This window comes from Mastigoproctus giganteus, chromosome 8 (assembly GCF_048544385.1).
Source record: "Mastigoproctus giganteus isolate SK-2022 chromosome 8, ASM4854438v1, whole genome shotgun sequence".
Classification (NCBI taxonomy): Eukaryota; Metazoa; Arthropoda; class Arachnida; order Uropygi; family Thelyphonidae; genus Mastigoproctus; species Mastigoproctus giganteus.
Genome location: NC_143582.1, coordinates 168,877,022 through 168,893,381, shown reverse-complemented (window position 1 = coordinate 168,893,381; position 16,360 = coordinate 168,877,022). Strand labels below are relative to the sequence as shown.

At 40.6% G+C, this 16,360-nt stretch overlaps 1 protein-coding gene across 1 annotated transcript in view; it reads left to right on the top strand.

Annotated features, from left to right (window-relative positions):
- Positions 1 to 1,258: 1,258 nt before the first annotated feature.
- Positions 1,259 to 16,360, top strand: part of LOC150081998 (lysosome membrane protein 2-like) — a 283,555-nt gene continuing 268,453 nt past the window's right edge. The window contains exon 1 of the mRNA XM_090379893.1: positions 1,259 to 1,413. Coding sequence (XP_090236019.1) covers positions 1,291 to 1,413 — 123 coding nt within the window. The 5' untranslated portion in view covers positions 1,259 to 1,290. The remainder of the gene's footprint in view (positions 1,414 to 16,360) is intronic.

Below are 16,360 nucleotides of genomic sequence, written 5' to 3'. Positions count from 1 at the left end.
ATATAACTGGATAGATCCCATCCACCCCCAGGTGCCTTTCTTATGTTTAACTTCAACAATTTCTCCTCCACTTTGCTCTCAGTTATTACAAAATCATTAAGCACCCTGCTACAATTTGATAACCTTCTGCCATTTTCAAACCTTAATAACTCCGCATGTGTGAATGTAGATGAAAAATACTGATTCAGTTTGTTTGCTATCTGGGCAGGATCATCAACAGTCGAACCATCGATATCAAGTGGACCAATCAGATTCATCCCCTTCCTTTTAGTGTTTATATAAATAAAGAAATCCTTGCTGTTTTTCTTAGCATCCTTCGCCAAAGATTTCTCGTAATCTGCCTTCTCCTGCTAACCTCCTTTGTGACCTGATTACAGACTAGCTTATATCTGCCATAGGTTTCTGAGTCGCTTGATAATTTATATGCATCCCATGCATTTTTCTTCTTTGTCACGAGTCTCTTTAGTTCATTTGATAACCATTTAGGCCTAAACTTTGAACAATATTTCTTAATGGGTATGAAACTTTTAGTACCTTCCACGATTAATTCCTTGAATGCTTCCCACTTAGAATTTATTGTTGGTAACATCGTCAGTTGATCTCACTGTACAAAATTTAAAAATTGTCTGAGACCACTGTACTCACCTTTACATAAGCAAAAACCCTTTCCTTTACCCCTGATGGTAATTATATCTTTAAATTAAATCCCACATCAGTACACTGTGATCACTGCCACCTAGTGGTTCCTTTATCTGCAAATTCTTAATACACGAATGATCACTGCTGATAACCAGATCAAGAGTATTACCCTCTCTGTTTGCCTCTCGAACATGCTGCTGCAGAAAACAATCATCCAATAAATCTACAAAAGTCTTACTAGTGTGTGAATGACCAACCCACAAGTTCCAGTCAAAATGTGGGAAGTTAAAATCCCCCATTATAACACATTCTGATTTACTAGCCCACTCTATTTATTAGTGATTAATGATTCCTGTTATTTTCTGGCATAATTTTAGAAATCGCATAATTTATAATCGTAATACGTTATAAATTTTTTTTTTTGTGTTTTAGGATAGATTAATTTTATTTACCGTTCTGCTGTTGTAATTCTCAGTATTTAAAAATCACTTTTATGATTTTTTTAAAAATTTCCTTATATAGGAATGGTGTCAATTTCTACCACCAGAGTGCACGCTAGTGTTTAGCGCAAGGTTTTAAAGATAAGCATGTGAAAGATGATCTTAGTTGTGAACTTGTTTCGTAGTGGTCGTAGTAGTTCATTTTTTAATTATGGCCAAACTTATAACAAAAATCTGCACATGTTTTTTGGGATGTTTAGGAATTGCACTATGCATTGCAGGGGGAATTTTATACTTTAAGTGGCCTAACATGGTGCAAAGGTTAATCGAAAAGGTTTGTTCTGTTTTTTTTTTGTGTACTGTATTTATTTATTATTTAAATTAAACAAGTTTAAGTTTATGAAGTGCGGTACATTTTTTTTAGTTAAAGTTATAATATCTAGTTAATCGCTGATTGTTTAAAAAAAAAAAAAAAAAACATTGATTTTCATCGTTAACATTTGAAAGGCCGGTGTATAGTGATATTGTTTATCATTTGGTGAAACTGAAAATTCCCAATTAGCAATACAGTTCGGGTAGTTGTAAAATCAGAAAAAAAAAAAAAAAACTTCACCCATGAACTTTACCAGAAACAAAATCAGCGTCGGACCCCTTGATAACCGATTAGAAAGTCGAAAGTAGTGAAAAAAGTAACATTGCCGAAAATATGGGAGGAGATACATCCTGTTATTCTCTCCTTCTGATGCGCGTGTGGTAATCGTGATGTTTAATGTTTCAGTTATTTTCATCAATTTATTACTTGCTTTGAAATGCGCAAAATATAAATTTATACTTATAGTTATATACACTGTACTCCATTTGCCAGGTTACGAAAGCTATACTACATATTCTATAGAACGTGCTTATTCTTTATTAAGTAGTCTGCTTTATTTCTGTTTGTTTTTTTCTTTTTTTGTTTTTTTTAATACACAGTCTCTCTCTCAAAAAAAAAAAATGTTTTTACTTAGCCCAAATGATGGGCTGTTTCTACCCACTTCATCTTTCTTTGATTGTATCGTATTGCTTAGAACTTTCTTTCTGTAGTCTTCATCAAAATTCGCCTCGACAAGCTTCGTCCTATGCAGATACCTCTTAGGTATTACATTGAATATAATTACTGTCCTCCCCACACCAATTGGAAAAGATCTGAATTCGAATTCCATCAATGACAAAGTCCTTTTATTATTTTATTATTTTTTCCTTCGGAATTCCGGTTGTTCGCCCAGCAAGCAGGCAATTCGACCACAGATCACACGCAATATACGGACACAACATACTAACGCCCCAGTTGACCATAGCTTTAAGTTGCTTTGGCGATTAACAGATAAAGTAAATAAACAAACAAACCTTCTATGTAGTAAATATGATCATTTGCGGCACTGTATTAATTTTGTCTGTACTAGCGGGTGTGTGTGTGTGTGTGTGCGTGCGGGCTTGGGTGCTTTTGTTCACTGCCCAATTTGCGTGTTGTGCATGCTGAATAAATTCTGGAGTACCTCACAGGAACAACCCCTGTTTCTTTCGTCCGAGATCGACTAACACAGCTCCGATCGAAGAGACCTTTTAGAAATTCCTGCAATCAATGCCGGAATTCGAATCCATACCTCTCCAACCGAAAGACAGGTGGTGAAACCATTATGTTGTCATGGAGGACCATGTCTTATTGTGTATGTATAAATTATTACTTCCAAGAAAATGAATATCAAAAATAATAAATTCCAGGAAAATAAAGTTTCGTATTTCCATCAGTTTCGTATGCCGCAGCGGATAATTGCAAACTAGATATAAGAAATTTTCCTTTTAGTCAAAAAGATTACTACATAACATAGAGGGATTGGAAAGTCGATGCGAATTTAATGTAAAGTTTATCTCATATAATGTTGTGTTTCAGTCCATACATTATACTTATAATAATAATAATAATAATAATAATAATAAAACTATTATTTAAAAAAAAATTTTTAGACGGCCCGAATAATTAAATTCATCTGCCTTTTTGTGCGTCCGTTTCCTCCGTTCAGCTTTGTTTTGAGCAGGCTTTTATGATATGTGAGGCAGGCCTTGATTTCTTGTGCTCTAACTGCTGGGCCTGCATCAACCCCAGGTATTTGTAGGTCTCTCCCCCGACATGGTTTCGATATCTTTACCAGTCTGCAGTGGCACTGGGACACCGCAATTCTTCAGTGTCCCAGAGTAGTTGCTTCTCGTTGTTGTTGTTACTGTTGAATTGCTTACTTGATGTCGTTGAGCACAGTGGATAGAAAGTTGAGTGCTAGACAGAACCACAGTGGGCTCAGGGTATCTCCTTGAAAGATTCCTCTTCTGATGGGAATCGGTCTGGTTGTGATGTTTTCGACTTTGATGCTAGTACCCCATTTCACCATGGTTGCTTCTAGAAAGTTTGTCACTGTCGGATGGACTTTGTAGATCTTCAGCTTCTCTATTAGCCAGCTATGAGGCATGGAGGCGAAGGCCTAGAGGTAATCGATATAGGCTGTGTACAGGTTCGGCGCTTCTTGTAGGCTTGCTCTATAACTCTGGCATCAATGGTTAATTGCTCCTTGCCGGCTTGGCTCATCCAAATTTTTTCTCATCTGCTTCTTGGGCCATGATGTTCTGGATCTCAAAGTGGTCTAATGTCTTCATGATTATACAGCTGGTCATGATACATCGTTGGGAGACAGGTGATTGGTCTGTATTTCGCTGGGTTCTTGTATCTTGGTCTTTAGTGTTCAGATACGTGATTCTTTGAATAACAAACTCTGGCCAAATTTTGCCCAAACTTGGTGCTCTGCTAGGTGTGTGTGTGTGTGTGTGTGTGTGTGTGTGTGTGTGTGTGTGTGTGTGTGTGTGTGTGTGTGTGTGTGTGTGTGTGTGTGTGTGTGTGTGTGTGTGTGTGTGTGTGTGTGTGTGCGCGCGTGCGCGTTCGTGCGTGCAAGTAAGCTTCTTGAACCAGTAGTTGTAGACATTATCTATTCCTGAGGTTCGCTCGTTGTGGGAGTGAGTTCCTGATGGACTGTTGTACTGCTTACTCCCGAATCTCCCATCTCTGGTACGCCTTTGGTTTTCTTCCGTTCTAGTTCTATCCAGGGGGCTCGGCTGGTCTTACTTCGCTGCTCCCAGAACTCCTCGATTGTTTTCTAGTAGGGTGTTCCTTTTGCGCCTCTCCCATCTTCTCCGAGACTCCTGTAGAAGGCTTTTTGATTTTCACTGAAGATTCGGTTATTTTCCTGTGGGAACTTTCTTTGTATCGGCGTAGCTTTTTAGACATACTGAAGCAGAACTTCCTCGTAGTTGCGAGGAAGTTCTGCTTCAGTGTGTCTAAGTATTCTCCTATTCTCTGATTTTAGGTCTCGTGCTTGCTGTTGACGCCGTCTTTCTTGGGATGTTCTTCACTTTTCCAATCAATTTCTTATTTCTATTACCCCGTTGGTACTGTGTCAATTGGCCTATGTTGACTTTTAATTCTTCTATTTTCTACTGAAGTCTTCTTTCCCAAGCTGGCGGTTCCTTCTTTTTCCGGCTCTTCTGCTGCTGGTCTCGCGTTTCTTTTCCATTAATCCTAGTGGCTGCTATGGCAGCACAGTATAGTTGTGTGGATGGGCTCCAGTGTTGTTGTTGTGGAGGTAACGCGGTATTATTTGCTGATTGAGGTGGTCTGTGACTCGCCACAGGAATCTATTCGGTCTCTGCTTCGGTATCACGTGGGTCTTTCTGGGGTCCATTCCTTCGAATTTTGTTAGGACCATCTTCCACTCATCTTCTATTCTAGATATCATGACTGGAAGTGCTCTCTGTGCAACTGCGCTAGTGACTACCGAGGAAGGAAGAAAATGCCAACGCATTAAGTGGAGCGTCGAAATGAATACGTTCATCATGCGCGCATACTACGAAATAACCAAGCTAGAGACTGATATGGCAATGTACAGATTGAGACTACATTGAGACTACCAAGTGGTTGAAATGATTCCCGGATATTCAAATAACCGAACAGCGAATAGCGGATCAGAGAAGGACCATCGTCACGAAGAACCTGATAGCTCCTGCAATCTTGGAAAAAATCAAGCAGAACGTGAGCAATCAACTACAAAGAACATGGACAACACAGAACGAAAGGAGGAAGATCAAGAAGAAATACAAAACTGAGCAGCTGGAAGTGGAAACAGACGAGGTCATGATATCCAGAATAGAAGATGAGTGGAAGATGGTCCTAACAAAATTCGAGGAATGGACCCCAGAAAGACCCACGTGATACCGAAGCATATAGTGTGCATAGTATATGCTTCGGTATCAGGTGAGTATCAGATGAGAAAAAATTGGATGAGCAAAGCAGGCAAGGAGCAATTAACCATTGATGCCAGAGTTATAGAGCAAGCCTACAAGAAGCGCCGAACCTGTACATTAGCCAGCTATGGGGCATGGAGGCGAAGGCCTAGAGGTAATCGATATAGGCCTTCGCCTCCATGCCTCATAGCTGGCTAATAGAGAAGCTGAAGATCTACAAAGTCCATCCGACAGTGACAAACTTTCTAGAAGCAACCATGGTGAAATGGGGTACTAGCATCAAAGTCGAAAACATCACAACCAGACCGATTCCCATCAGAAGAGGAATCTTTCAAGGAGATACCCTGAGCTCACTGTGGTTCTGTCTAGCACTCAACTTTCTATCCACTGTGCTCAACGACAGCAAGTAAGCAATTCAACAGTAACAACAACAACGAGAAGCAACTACTCTGGGACACTGAAGAATTGCGGTGTCCCAGTGCCACTGCAGACTGGTAAAGATATCGAAACCATGTCGGGGGAGAGACCTACAAATACCTGGGGTTGATGCAGGCCCAGCAGTTAGAGCACAAGAAATCAAGGCCTGCCTCACATATCATAAAAAGCCTGCTCAAAACAAAGCTGAACAGAGGAAACACAGTTCAAGCAATAAACACCTACGTAATCCCAGTGCTAATATATTCTTTCGGGATCATAGATTGAGCTAACACCGAGCTGAAAGATATGGACAATGATGACCAAGAGCTGCCAACACCACCCAAAGTCATCCGTGGAGAAACTGACAATAGCTCGGAAGGATGGGGAAAGGTGCCTGATAGAAGTCATCGAGCAACAGAAAACAACCATAGCTAACCTGAAGGATTACTTCCAGAAAAACACAGCAGCGCTCTATCAGGCCATAAGGAAGATAGACAAGGAGCATACTCAACCTAACTCCTCCCTCTCAGACGGCACAAACGAAGCTAGAAAGATGGGCAAAGAAGACACTCCATGATAGACACTACAATGACCTCCATCAAGATCACATAGATAAAATGGCTTCCAGTACATGGTTCATGAGCGGGAGGCTCTTCCCTGAGACTGAAGGATTCATGCTTGCCGTTCAAGACCAGGTAATGAACACCAAAAACAATAAGTAATTAAGTGTAGTTGTTGCGGACCCCGTAAAAGTGGCTAATGGGTTTCTCCCATTAGCTGCTTTTATACTTCTTGTGGTGAGGCTTGCGCCATAACCGGTCATGTGTGTGTGTGTAGTGTTTGTTGTGTTTAAATTTTGTGCTCTGTTCTGCTGTCATCGTGACAGGTGCCTGGCACCTTACCAAAAGTCCCATCCTGGTATCAGAATCAGCAAACAGAGAAAGCTCCTCAAGACATTCTTTACTTCTCTGAGAAAATAGTCCAAATATCATGGATCACATTTCACACCATCAAACTATTAATAGGGAAAGATTCATCATTAACAAATGTATGTACTATGTACAATCAATATCAAGTCGTAGTTGGCGTCAATAGTACACCAAACAATACAAGTCCAAAAGGATAATCTACTGTAGTAGCATTACCAAGGAACAAAAAGTAGAATTTTCAGAGGCAGTAGACATCTAGTAGTAGTTCTAATATATAACATTGTTACCATCTAATACAAGTAATCACTGTGAGAACTCGTAGTTAAAGTCACCTTTCTGTACACCAACCCTGCGGTACAAAGAGTCATAAAAATAACAGTCTACCTTGGGTTAACTGACCGAAGTTCATCTCTCCTTTTGAAGACACGTGTAGCAAATGTATTAAGTGCATTAAATGCAACCTGCGAACAAGTAAAGGTTTATTTTTACTAGTGAAATGTCTTGCAGTAAGTTGAAGTTCTTATCTATAGTCAAAAAGATATGATCCACGTTCTCTTCAGCCTCCCCCCCCCCCCGAACAGACAAAGTGCAGTAGGAGACAGTCCTAGTTTAAACAGTTTACTAATAATGCTGTCATGACCCGAGAACAGGAACGTGCCGTGCAATCCTGGAGAAAACCATAAAAATTCTTTCTTCTTGAACTCTCTAACTAAAGGTAAAAATTCTCTCGTTACACTACCAAGATCTGAAGTATTCCAACCTCTTTGCCACTTTTCAATGTAGATGGAACGCAGTCTTTTCCTTTCAGAAGCCAAAGAAGCACCCAAATCAAGCTGCACATCTTCCAAGGAAATAGGACGTGCTTTCTTCAGGATAATTCATGTATCTGTATTGTATCTCATAATGTACTGGTAGTTTTCCCAACAGAATCTGTAAAGCCACAATATATGTAGCCCTACATGCTCTAGACATCATCAGGAGGGCAGCACGCTGGGCCGGTAACAACTCTTTAATCACAGCACACTTAGCTCTATAGCCCCAAGCACCAACACCATAAGTAATAATAGACAAAAAGACACAATTGTAATATAGTCTAACTTTTCTGGTTACTAATCTGGTTGATAATAGACAAAAAGACACAATTGTAATATCCTTTCTGGTTACTAATCGTAATCTTGCTAGAATTGATTTACATTTTACCTTACAGGAGGCAGAAAACTTAAGGTGTCATCAAGATAGATGCCTAAATACTTAGTTGTAGAATTATACTTAATGGACTGCCCTCGATACTTGATTAGTGGATTGCCAAGGAGCCCGAAGTGTCAGATGACCAGAATCATAGCGACCAATAGCTCTACTTTCGGTGCTAAGCAAAGTACTTGAACAACTGCTCAAACAGAGGATAGTAGACCACTACACCACAGCAAATTTAACTGCAAACAACCAATTTGGCTACAAACCTGGAAGATCTACCCTTGACGCGCTGGAACGAATCGTGGACTTGTCGGAAAGTTGTGACCAAAAATATTTCCTCCTCATGTCGATTGATTTCACGGGGACGTTCGATACCCTATGGTGGCCGAGCGTGCTTATAAGACAGAGCAGCCCAATTACCAACGAATCTACATGACTGTATGCAGAGTTACCTAAGTAACAGAAGCATCTTGGTAGATGCGCCCTACTGTAGGGTGGAGCGCTGGGTCTGTCGGGGCTGCCCCTAGGACTCAGCACTGGGCATTGTCCTATGGAACTGTGTACTTGAACAGTTTCCCTGCAAGGATTTAGGGAAAGTCAAATCACTGATTTGCTGATGATCTCTCCCTGGTACTGCCAGCTAAATCTAGGACTCAGATAGAAATTATCGCAAACGAAGCACTAACCACCTTCCGAGACTAGGCAGAACGACATCACCTGACCATCTCGTCAACCAAGACTAAATCCATACTCCTAAAAGGCTACCTAACCCCAACCAGACCGCCGAAAAATTACGTCGCCATGCTTGCCATGGTCACCCGCCGAGATTGGGGGCTGAAGAGGCTCAACTTCGCGCTCCTCTACAAGGCGGTCATCATCCCAGCAGTTACATATGCCTCCGGCGCCTGGTATCACAAGGCTTCAGAAGTGGTGAATCGCCGACGATTGGACATAATACACAGACCTGACCACGGAATTAAAATACCTAGGAATCATCCTTGACAAAAATCTTTCATTCACCCCACACCTCGTATATCTACAAAAAAAGATCAAAAACTACTCAGCCCTCATAGCAAGAGTCTCGCGAAAGGATTGGGGCTTAAGGAAAAGAACCTTGATCCTCTTTTACAAGGCTTTCTTCATTCCAGCCATCAGCTATGCAGCAGGGATCTGGTTTAAAAAAGCAACCACCGCAGTCAATAAAAGAAAGCTAGAAACGATACAGCGCAGTATCTTACTCACTGTCTCCAGAGCATGCTGCACGGTCAGCTCACATGCACTGCAGGCCTTTGTGGGGTTCCTACCCTTGGACGTGGAGATTGTCCGCTGTGGCATGCTATATCAACTATCAAGAGGAAACAGTGTAACTTGCATTGGCTTCACCACAGACCCGACCAACAACAGCAACGCAGAAAAGAAACGACTAACCAAATATCTTCAACAAACCTGGCAGTCCCGATGGGCGGACTCAACTAAAGGTGAGATAACCCGGAAGTTCATCCCAGACATTACCCAAGTGTATCCCGAACAGCCAAACTGGTTCTCACCGGGGCTCTACACCACCTTTCTTCTAACAGGGCATGGCTCTTTTAATGCCAAGCTGTCAACTTTCGGCATCAGGGATTCCCCATTATGCCACTGCGGAGAAAACCAAACATGGTCACACCTAATGCACGATTTTACCCTCTTTGAGGACATCAGATGTCATTTCATCACAAAGATACGCTTTAATCCGAAGGAACGGGAGCACCTTATATTACATGAGGAGCACTACAAGGCCCTCTCGTGCTTTGCACATGAGCTGTTTACCCGGCTAAGGGCAATGACCCAACCTCCCCAGGCCTGATGCAGGACCATGACCACGACCAAACTGGATGAGACCTTGATCCCATGACCAACGCCGGCATTCAACCGATCTGTGAACAAGTCAGTAGAGACCTTGTCCCTGGATGTACCTCCTGGTGGGGCCAGTGTTGTGATGCTGTCCTGAACCTGCTGGCCTAGCCACCACTCTGCAGCCAGGCTGCAAACACTCCATATTGGCGACCTGTGCCGGCTCCCTTGTCCGGCCCTTTCTATCCCACCCCCGTTGGGGGGTGGAGACGGTCATACTGTTTCCTCCCCTCCACCCTACCCCCATTCTTCCTTCTGGCAGGGCATGGGCATGCCCTGCTGACACCGAATTGAGGCCTCCTACTCTATTGGCCTTATCCTTCCCTCTTTAACCCCCCAGTCTTCATTCTCCCCCCTCTCTATATTTATTCAAGCAAATTCCCCCACACACATAAATTCAATGAATCCAAATTAACTTACGCCCATATTTCGGTCTATCCTTATTCAAGCGACATCACCCTACGCAATCGAGAGATATCACACATATATTTATACATATATGTGTAAAAAAAAAAAAAATTTTTTTTTTTTTTTTTAAGGTCCTAGCCACTGAAATCTCAGGAAATTAGGTAGCAGGACCTGCCAGAGTGAACTAAAGACTGTCGGGTACCTGGTCTGCCTCCACCGGGCGTAAGTGGGACAACGTTGGACCTCAGAAGAGGTCCAGCGGCTAAATGGCCAGAGGAACAACGGTACAAAACACCACACTTCCATAATCCATACACTTTTAAATCTCTGGCCTTCCCAGTGAACTGGTACACCCACAATAAAAGCAACGCGGAGATGGGGGAAACCCCTGGTGCCGTTAGACACTGAAAACACTTACACTAATACATAGACCAATCCTCCTAACCATACCCGAGCATGCAATACAGTATTTACACATTCACTGCAAGTTATCACGGGAACCCTGCCGCTCGACTTGGAAGTAATCCGGACAGGAATGCAGCAGCAACTCAGGCGTGGAAAAGCCCCAACGTATCTAGACCATACCACTGATCCGATAAATAACAGACAGGCAGAGAAGAAAAGCCTGGAAACATATCTACAAACAATGTGGCAGCTACGTTTGACTGACTCATCCAAAGGCGATATAGCTCGAAAGTTTCTACGTAATCTCCAACAGGGCTACCCACAATATCCGGAATGGTTCAACCCTGGACTCTACACTACTTACCTCCTCACAGGAAACGGAGCGATCCGCAACGAACAACCTCCTTGGCATCACAGATAACCCCATGTGCACACGTGGCTCCATGGAGACATGGGACCACATAATGTATGAATGTGAACACTAAGAAAACCTATGCGGACACTTGATCACACAGATAGAATTCAACCCCAAAAACCAGGAGCATTATCTACTGGGGAATGAAGCAACTTACAAGTTATTCTCTAAATTTGTCCAGAGCCTCTACTCCAGACGGCAAACCCTCCCGCCACCAGCAAATCCTGGGAAACCAGAACCAACATAGCTCACTGCTTGCACAACTACACCAAGCCGTACTGACCTGCAGAATAACCAGCACAACAAAAACAGGAGTCCCGACTCCCTATCTCCCATCGTGACTGAACCCAAACATCCTGACTTTAACTCCTGGACAGGATATAGGACCCACGGAGAAACCACGACTACCAAAATACAAGTCCAATCTGGAGCGTAAAAATGACTCTACTCAACCCAGGATGGGATCACAGCACGGAAACGAACATGTAAACACCGCCACTACGACAGGCACACATCCCACGAACAGTGGTAGTAAAGATCTGACACTCTCAATCCACAGCTGGGGCATTGTCCAATCTACAAAGACTAACGACCAAGCAGCTGTCGTGCTGCACAGACACCAAATGGACATGATTGAACTTTCAACGCAGATGAAACTCCCTCCCAACTAATGACAGAAAATTTTTTTTTTAGGTCCTAGCCACTGAAATCTCGGAAAATTAGGTGGCAGGACCTGCCAGAGTGAACTATTGATTACTGGGGCGAAAGTGGGGCACCGTTGGGTCCAGCGGCTAAAGAACCAGAAGAACAACGGTACATGACTACACGTATACAATATCCATACACTTTTAAATCTCTGGCATTTCCAGTCAACTGGTACACCCACAATAAACAACGCGGAGATGGGGGAAACCGCTGGTGTTTCTTGACCCTAAACACACTTTACACTTTATCTCCCTGTCCAAACCACGGCTTCCCGAGGTCTGGACAGGGAGATGGGAAATTTGGAATGTTTCCAAGCCCACTTACTAATCGAGGTTTCTATAACCAATATATTTTTTTCAGGCAGATGCTCCAGAGGTTGGCAGCAAACGTGGTTCCAGAAATATAAATACTGCATTTATATATTTTAAGACAATCTTCAAATTTGTAATTTTTGCTATATCTAACATCGCTAGTCAGAACCTTTTTTTTTCCGTATTCTTTTACTAAGATCTGTTTGCGTTTTGAAGGGAATTTGGAGTTTAAAAATATTTTAAGAACCTTAAATTCCAAAACTGCGCTTACAATCTGCTGACATTGGACAACAATTGTAAGAAAATACTTCAGCCTTCTCACATGTAACTGTTCCTGAGAAGTTCATGTATTAAGTGTTAGCTGAGTCCAGTTCCAGAACATAAATCAGGAAAATTACCTATGTAATTATTATCTTACCCTCTTTGTACGCTAGCCAAAACAGTTAGGGGAATCAATGTGCAATTGAACAATCTACAAACCGTATCGATATCTATTGCAGCCGCAGTGACAGCACTTCACAGACTGATGTGCAGATGTAAATTACTGTTTTCCAACAAATGCAAGCCGAGAGCGTGCAACATCAGGCGATAGTTTCGTTAAATACTCGATCATGTCGCAGATGTATTATGGTGTGTGTGCCATTGAGTTCCTGAAATCTCAGGGCCAAATGAATGTGGGCACTCAACCAGTCAGTTCGGTGGGGAGGGATTGCTGCTGTGAGATGACATTAATCTCTGTGCAGATTCAGCCCTCCACACCAACAGGAACGGAACCCTGACTGAACACGGATACAAAGAGAGAGAGAAAAATAAACAAATTTTATGCTTATACCCCTGGACGACCACATAGAGTCAAAGGAGTATACAAGATGGAAAGAATACAAGAACAAAACCATATTTAGCAATCGCGTATAACCACAGTCAACTCAACCGCGTGTACTACTGTACCCTCACGTTTGGTTGCCCAGCTACAACTGCCTGTGACCCAACATTCATTCCTGTGCTGGTGCTGTAGGCGAAGGGCTCAACCCTATAAGGCAGAACTGGTCATCATTATGTTGGAATATCAATCCATATCGTCCGTATGGATTGATCTATTTGCTCCGCAGAGCTGAATCCCATCGAGTGCGGCTAGACCCCCCCCCACTAACTAGGAAGACGTTTCGGCATGTCCACAGTGTACAGTGACAATTAATCAGCTGAAAATAGCACTTACGCAACAGTAGCGACTGTTCTTCAACAACTCCTCGATACCTTGATTTTATCGATGCATCGCAAGTATGGAACAGGTCTTGCGCCGCTTGATGGAAGACTGTATACCATACTGTCCTTGCACATGTTTTCCCACGATGACAAAAACTATTCCTTCAAGCTTACAGAACTTTTATTCTGATGTGTCATTTTCCATTAGAGCCACAATCACTGTTAGCTCTGGCGTTCTTTTTGAATATTTTTGATATACTGATCGAAACTTAGCTTCTGCTACATCATGCAATACGTATTATGTCATCATATTTACACAAATGATATTTACATATTTTGCACGTGCTGTAATCTAATACTGGCCAGTGTAGGATAATATAATAATCAACTCGTTGTTCTTTCTGGAAAAATTTGCCTCTATTATTGCTATATGCTGATGATTCTTCGATTTAATTTGTATTAATTGCTGGGTGTTAAAATTTCGCCAAAAAAAGAGTGGTGGGCAGAATGAAGAGGTTCTACTTCACCCAGTGAACGAATTTCCTTTTAAAAACTATAGCAAATTACAAGTTAAAATCTTAACGTCATCCTCTTCACCCTGTCTGCTGCCGATCTCTATCCCTTAAGATGTGGAAGAGAAAGGGTTGTTGCAATTCATGCAACTCTCCCTCAAAACTGGAGAGTTTTCAGTTAATTGTTTGCAAAATTTTCCTTAGATAATCTCAGCCTTCTCACATGTAACTGTTTAAAGCAGCGCTTCTCAAAGTCTTCAGCGCGAAGCCATTTAAGACGTCACAATATGGCAAGATAACTTAACTAATCATACAAATGACTATACTCAAGTTAGCCAATATCTGAGTGTGCATGAATCTGTAACATTTAGTTACAGTTTTTATTTTACATAACAAATAATTAAAAAAAAAAAAAAAAAAAACGTGAAATGCAAGATCATTACACCAGAAGTACGTTCCTTGATGGCAAAGCCCCTTTTTGCGGCCCCTCACCTATTTCTATATTAAATCTTGCGTTTTTCTCCCTTTAAATCCTCCCTGCGTTTTTCTCCCTGTAATCTTGCTTGGAGTTGTGGTAAATAAGGTAGAAGTCTTTTAAGTGATTGTTCCATAACAAAAGATCGTAAAAATTCAAACACATCACTTCTTTCCCCTAATACGGGTAAACAATTTTGTAGCTATAAACTCTTTTATCCCACATGTAAGCAAGCAACGCTACTTTTGCTTGATTTTCGACCTTGACAAAGCCTACATTCAGTACTATCGGAGAGGTCATTTCCTCCAGCATAGCTTCTGCTTTATTTTCAGCACATGAGCAGCCAAGCTTGCGCATTTTTCTTGTTTTTTTTTTTTTTTTGTTCTCTATGTTTATAAAATCGTACGAGGCTGTGTCATGAAAAAGGTGGGGGAGGGGGGAGATTTCAAGCGGACCACTTGAAAGAGTTGATGAAAAATTGAATAGCCCAGAAATACAGCTCGAAGATGTGCAAGGCTAAATCACTAATAAATGTTTTCCTTTATTGTTGTTTGATGCTATATAGTGTAAGGATAATAACTTGTTTTATTCGAATCTGATTTTATGGGTTGAAGAAAGAAAATGAAATTTAGCGTTTCCTTGGATTTCAGATTTCATTTTCTAATTTACTAGACTCGGATCAACTCGGAATATACTGAATAATAAAATATTTTTATTAAAAGGATTTTAAAAATTCTTAATTTAAACTAATGAAAGAAAATACACGAAGTTAAGAAATAAAAAAAACGTCCAAAAATTCACATGGGTTTAAAACATTATTTTAAAATTTTTTAAACCAATGTTTAAATGATTTTTAATGAAAACAAATTTAATTTATACTAGGGGGCTTTTCTCGCCCACCCCGCGCACGCTTTTCTAGGTAAAATATAGAGGTATTGGAGTAAGTCAAATCTGTTTTACGTAAAAGGCACCTGTCGAAACGCACTGATCGATATCTAATCAGGATATTACCTATGTAATTATTTACCTGTGCATTTGTAGTGCGCGGCTGTGGGGGGTGGAATAAATGTCCTTAATAAATATACATATCTTTACTCTTCTTTAAATTTTATTTTGTATATTGGTAATAATAATTCTTTATTAAATATTTCTTATTTGTTCTGTTGTTCCCTTATAACTATATAGACCTCTATTCCTTACACCTCCACGTACACATCTGACTTTGCTTCACAGGAGAATTCCAGATTCGAGGGAACTTCTCAATTGTGTATAATTCCCTTCGGAAAGGCTGAGTGTTCAGGAATAACAAACTCACAAATTAATAAACAACAAAGTTTATTTACATATATATATATATATACAATATAATATACAATTGAATAAAAAAACATGTAATATGCATACAAAGTTAAATCAACGATACCTTGCATAAATTATTCTTATTCCTGTTTCCCTTCACTAGCTAATCTAAGTTGACCATTATATGAAAACACTGATTCATTCTTCTTGCCCTAACTAACTCCTAAGACTTATACACCTTCACCATACCTATTTCACTTACTTCTGGATACAATTGTGTTCCTTATATTAACAATCAATATGCTACTTTCATCGTTATACTCTGTGCTCTCACCATTCTGTTACAATACACTGAAGACCAATCTTAACTTTCCTAAAGTCTCTATTTGTTATTAGTCTTCCAGATGAACCAACAATTCTTCATTAATACAAACACTATATTCAATTATCTATCCTTAAAACATAATCAAAACTTCTCATATAATCCTTATTACCCTTCTAACATATTATAATCATTTGAACAACAATTTAATCTATTACTCATCCTTCGTTTCTCTTGCAATTTACAATAACCGTTTTTAATTAATTAAACTCTGTTAGTATATATATAATTTAATTTCAGAGATAATTTATCTATCATTTTACTTCTAGTGCTACCCCCTTTTTTTTTTTTTTATTAATCATTATACTGTTTCGCTAACAGTCCTTGTTAACTTACAGTACTTATTAATATCTCACCTACTTCTATCTTTTTTCTTTCCTTTCCGGGGAGGTTCCAACCTTCCATTTTAG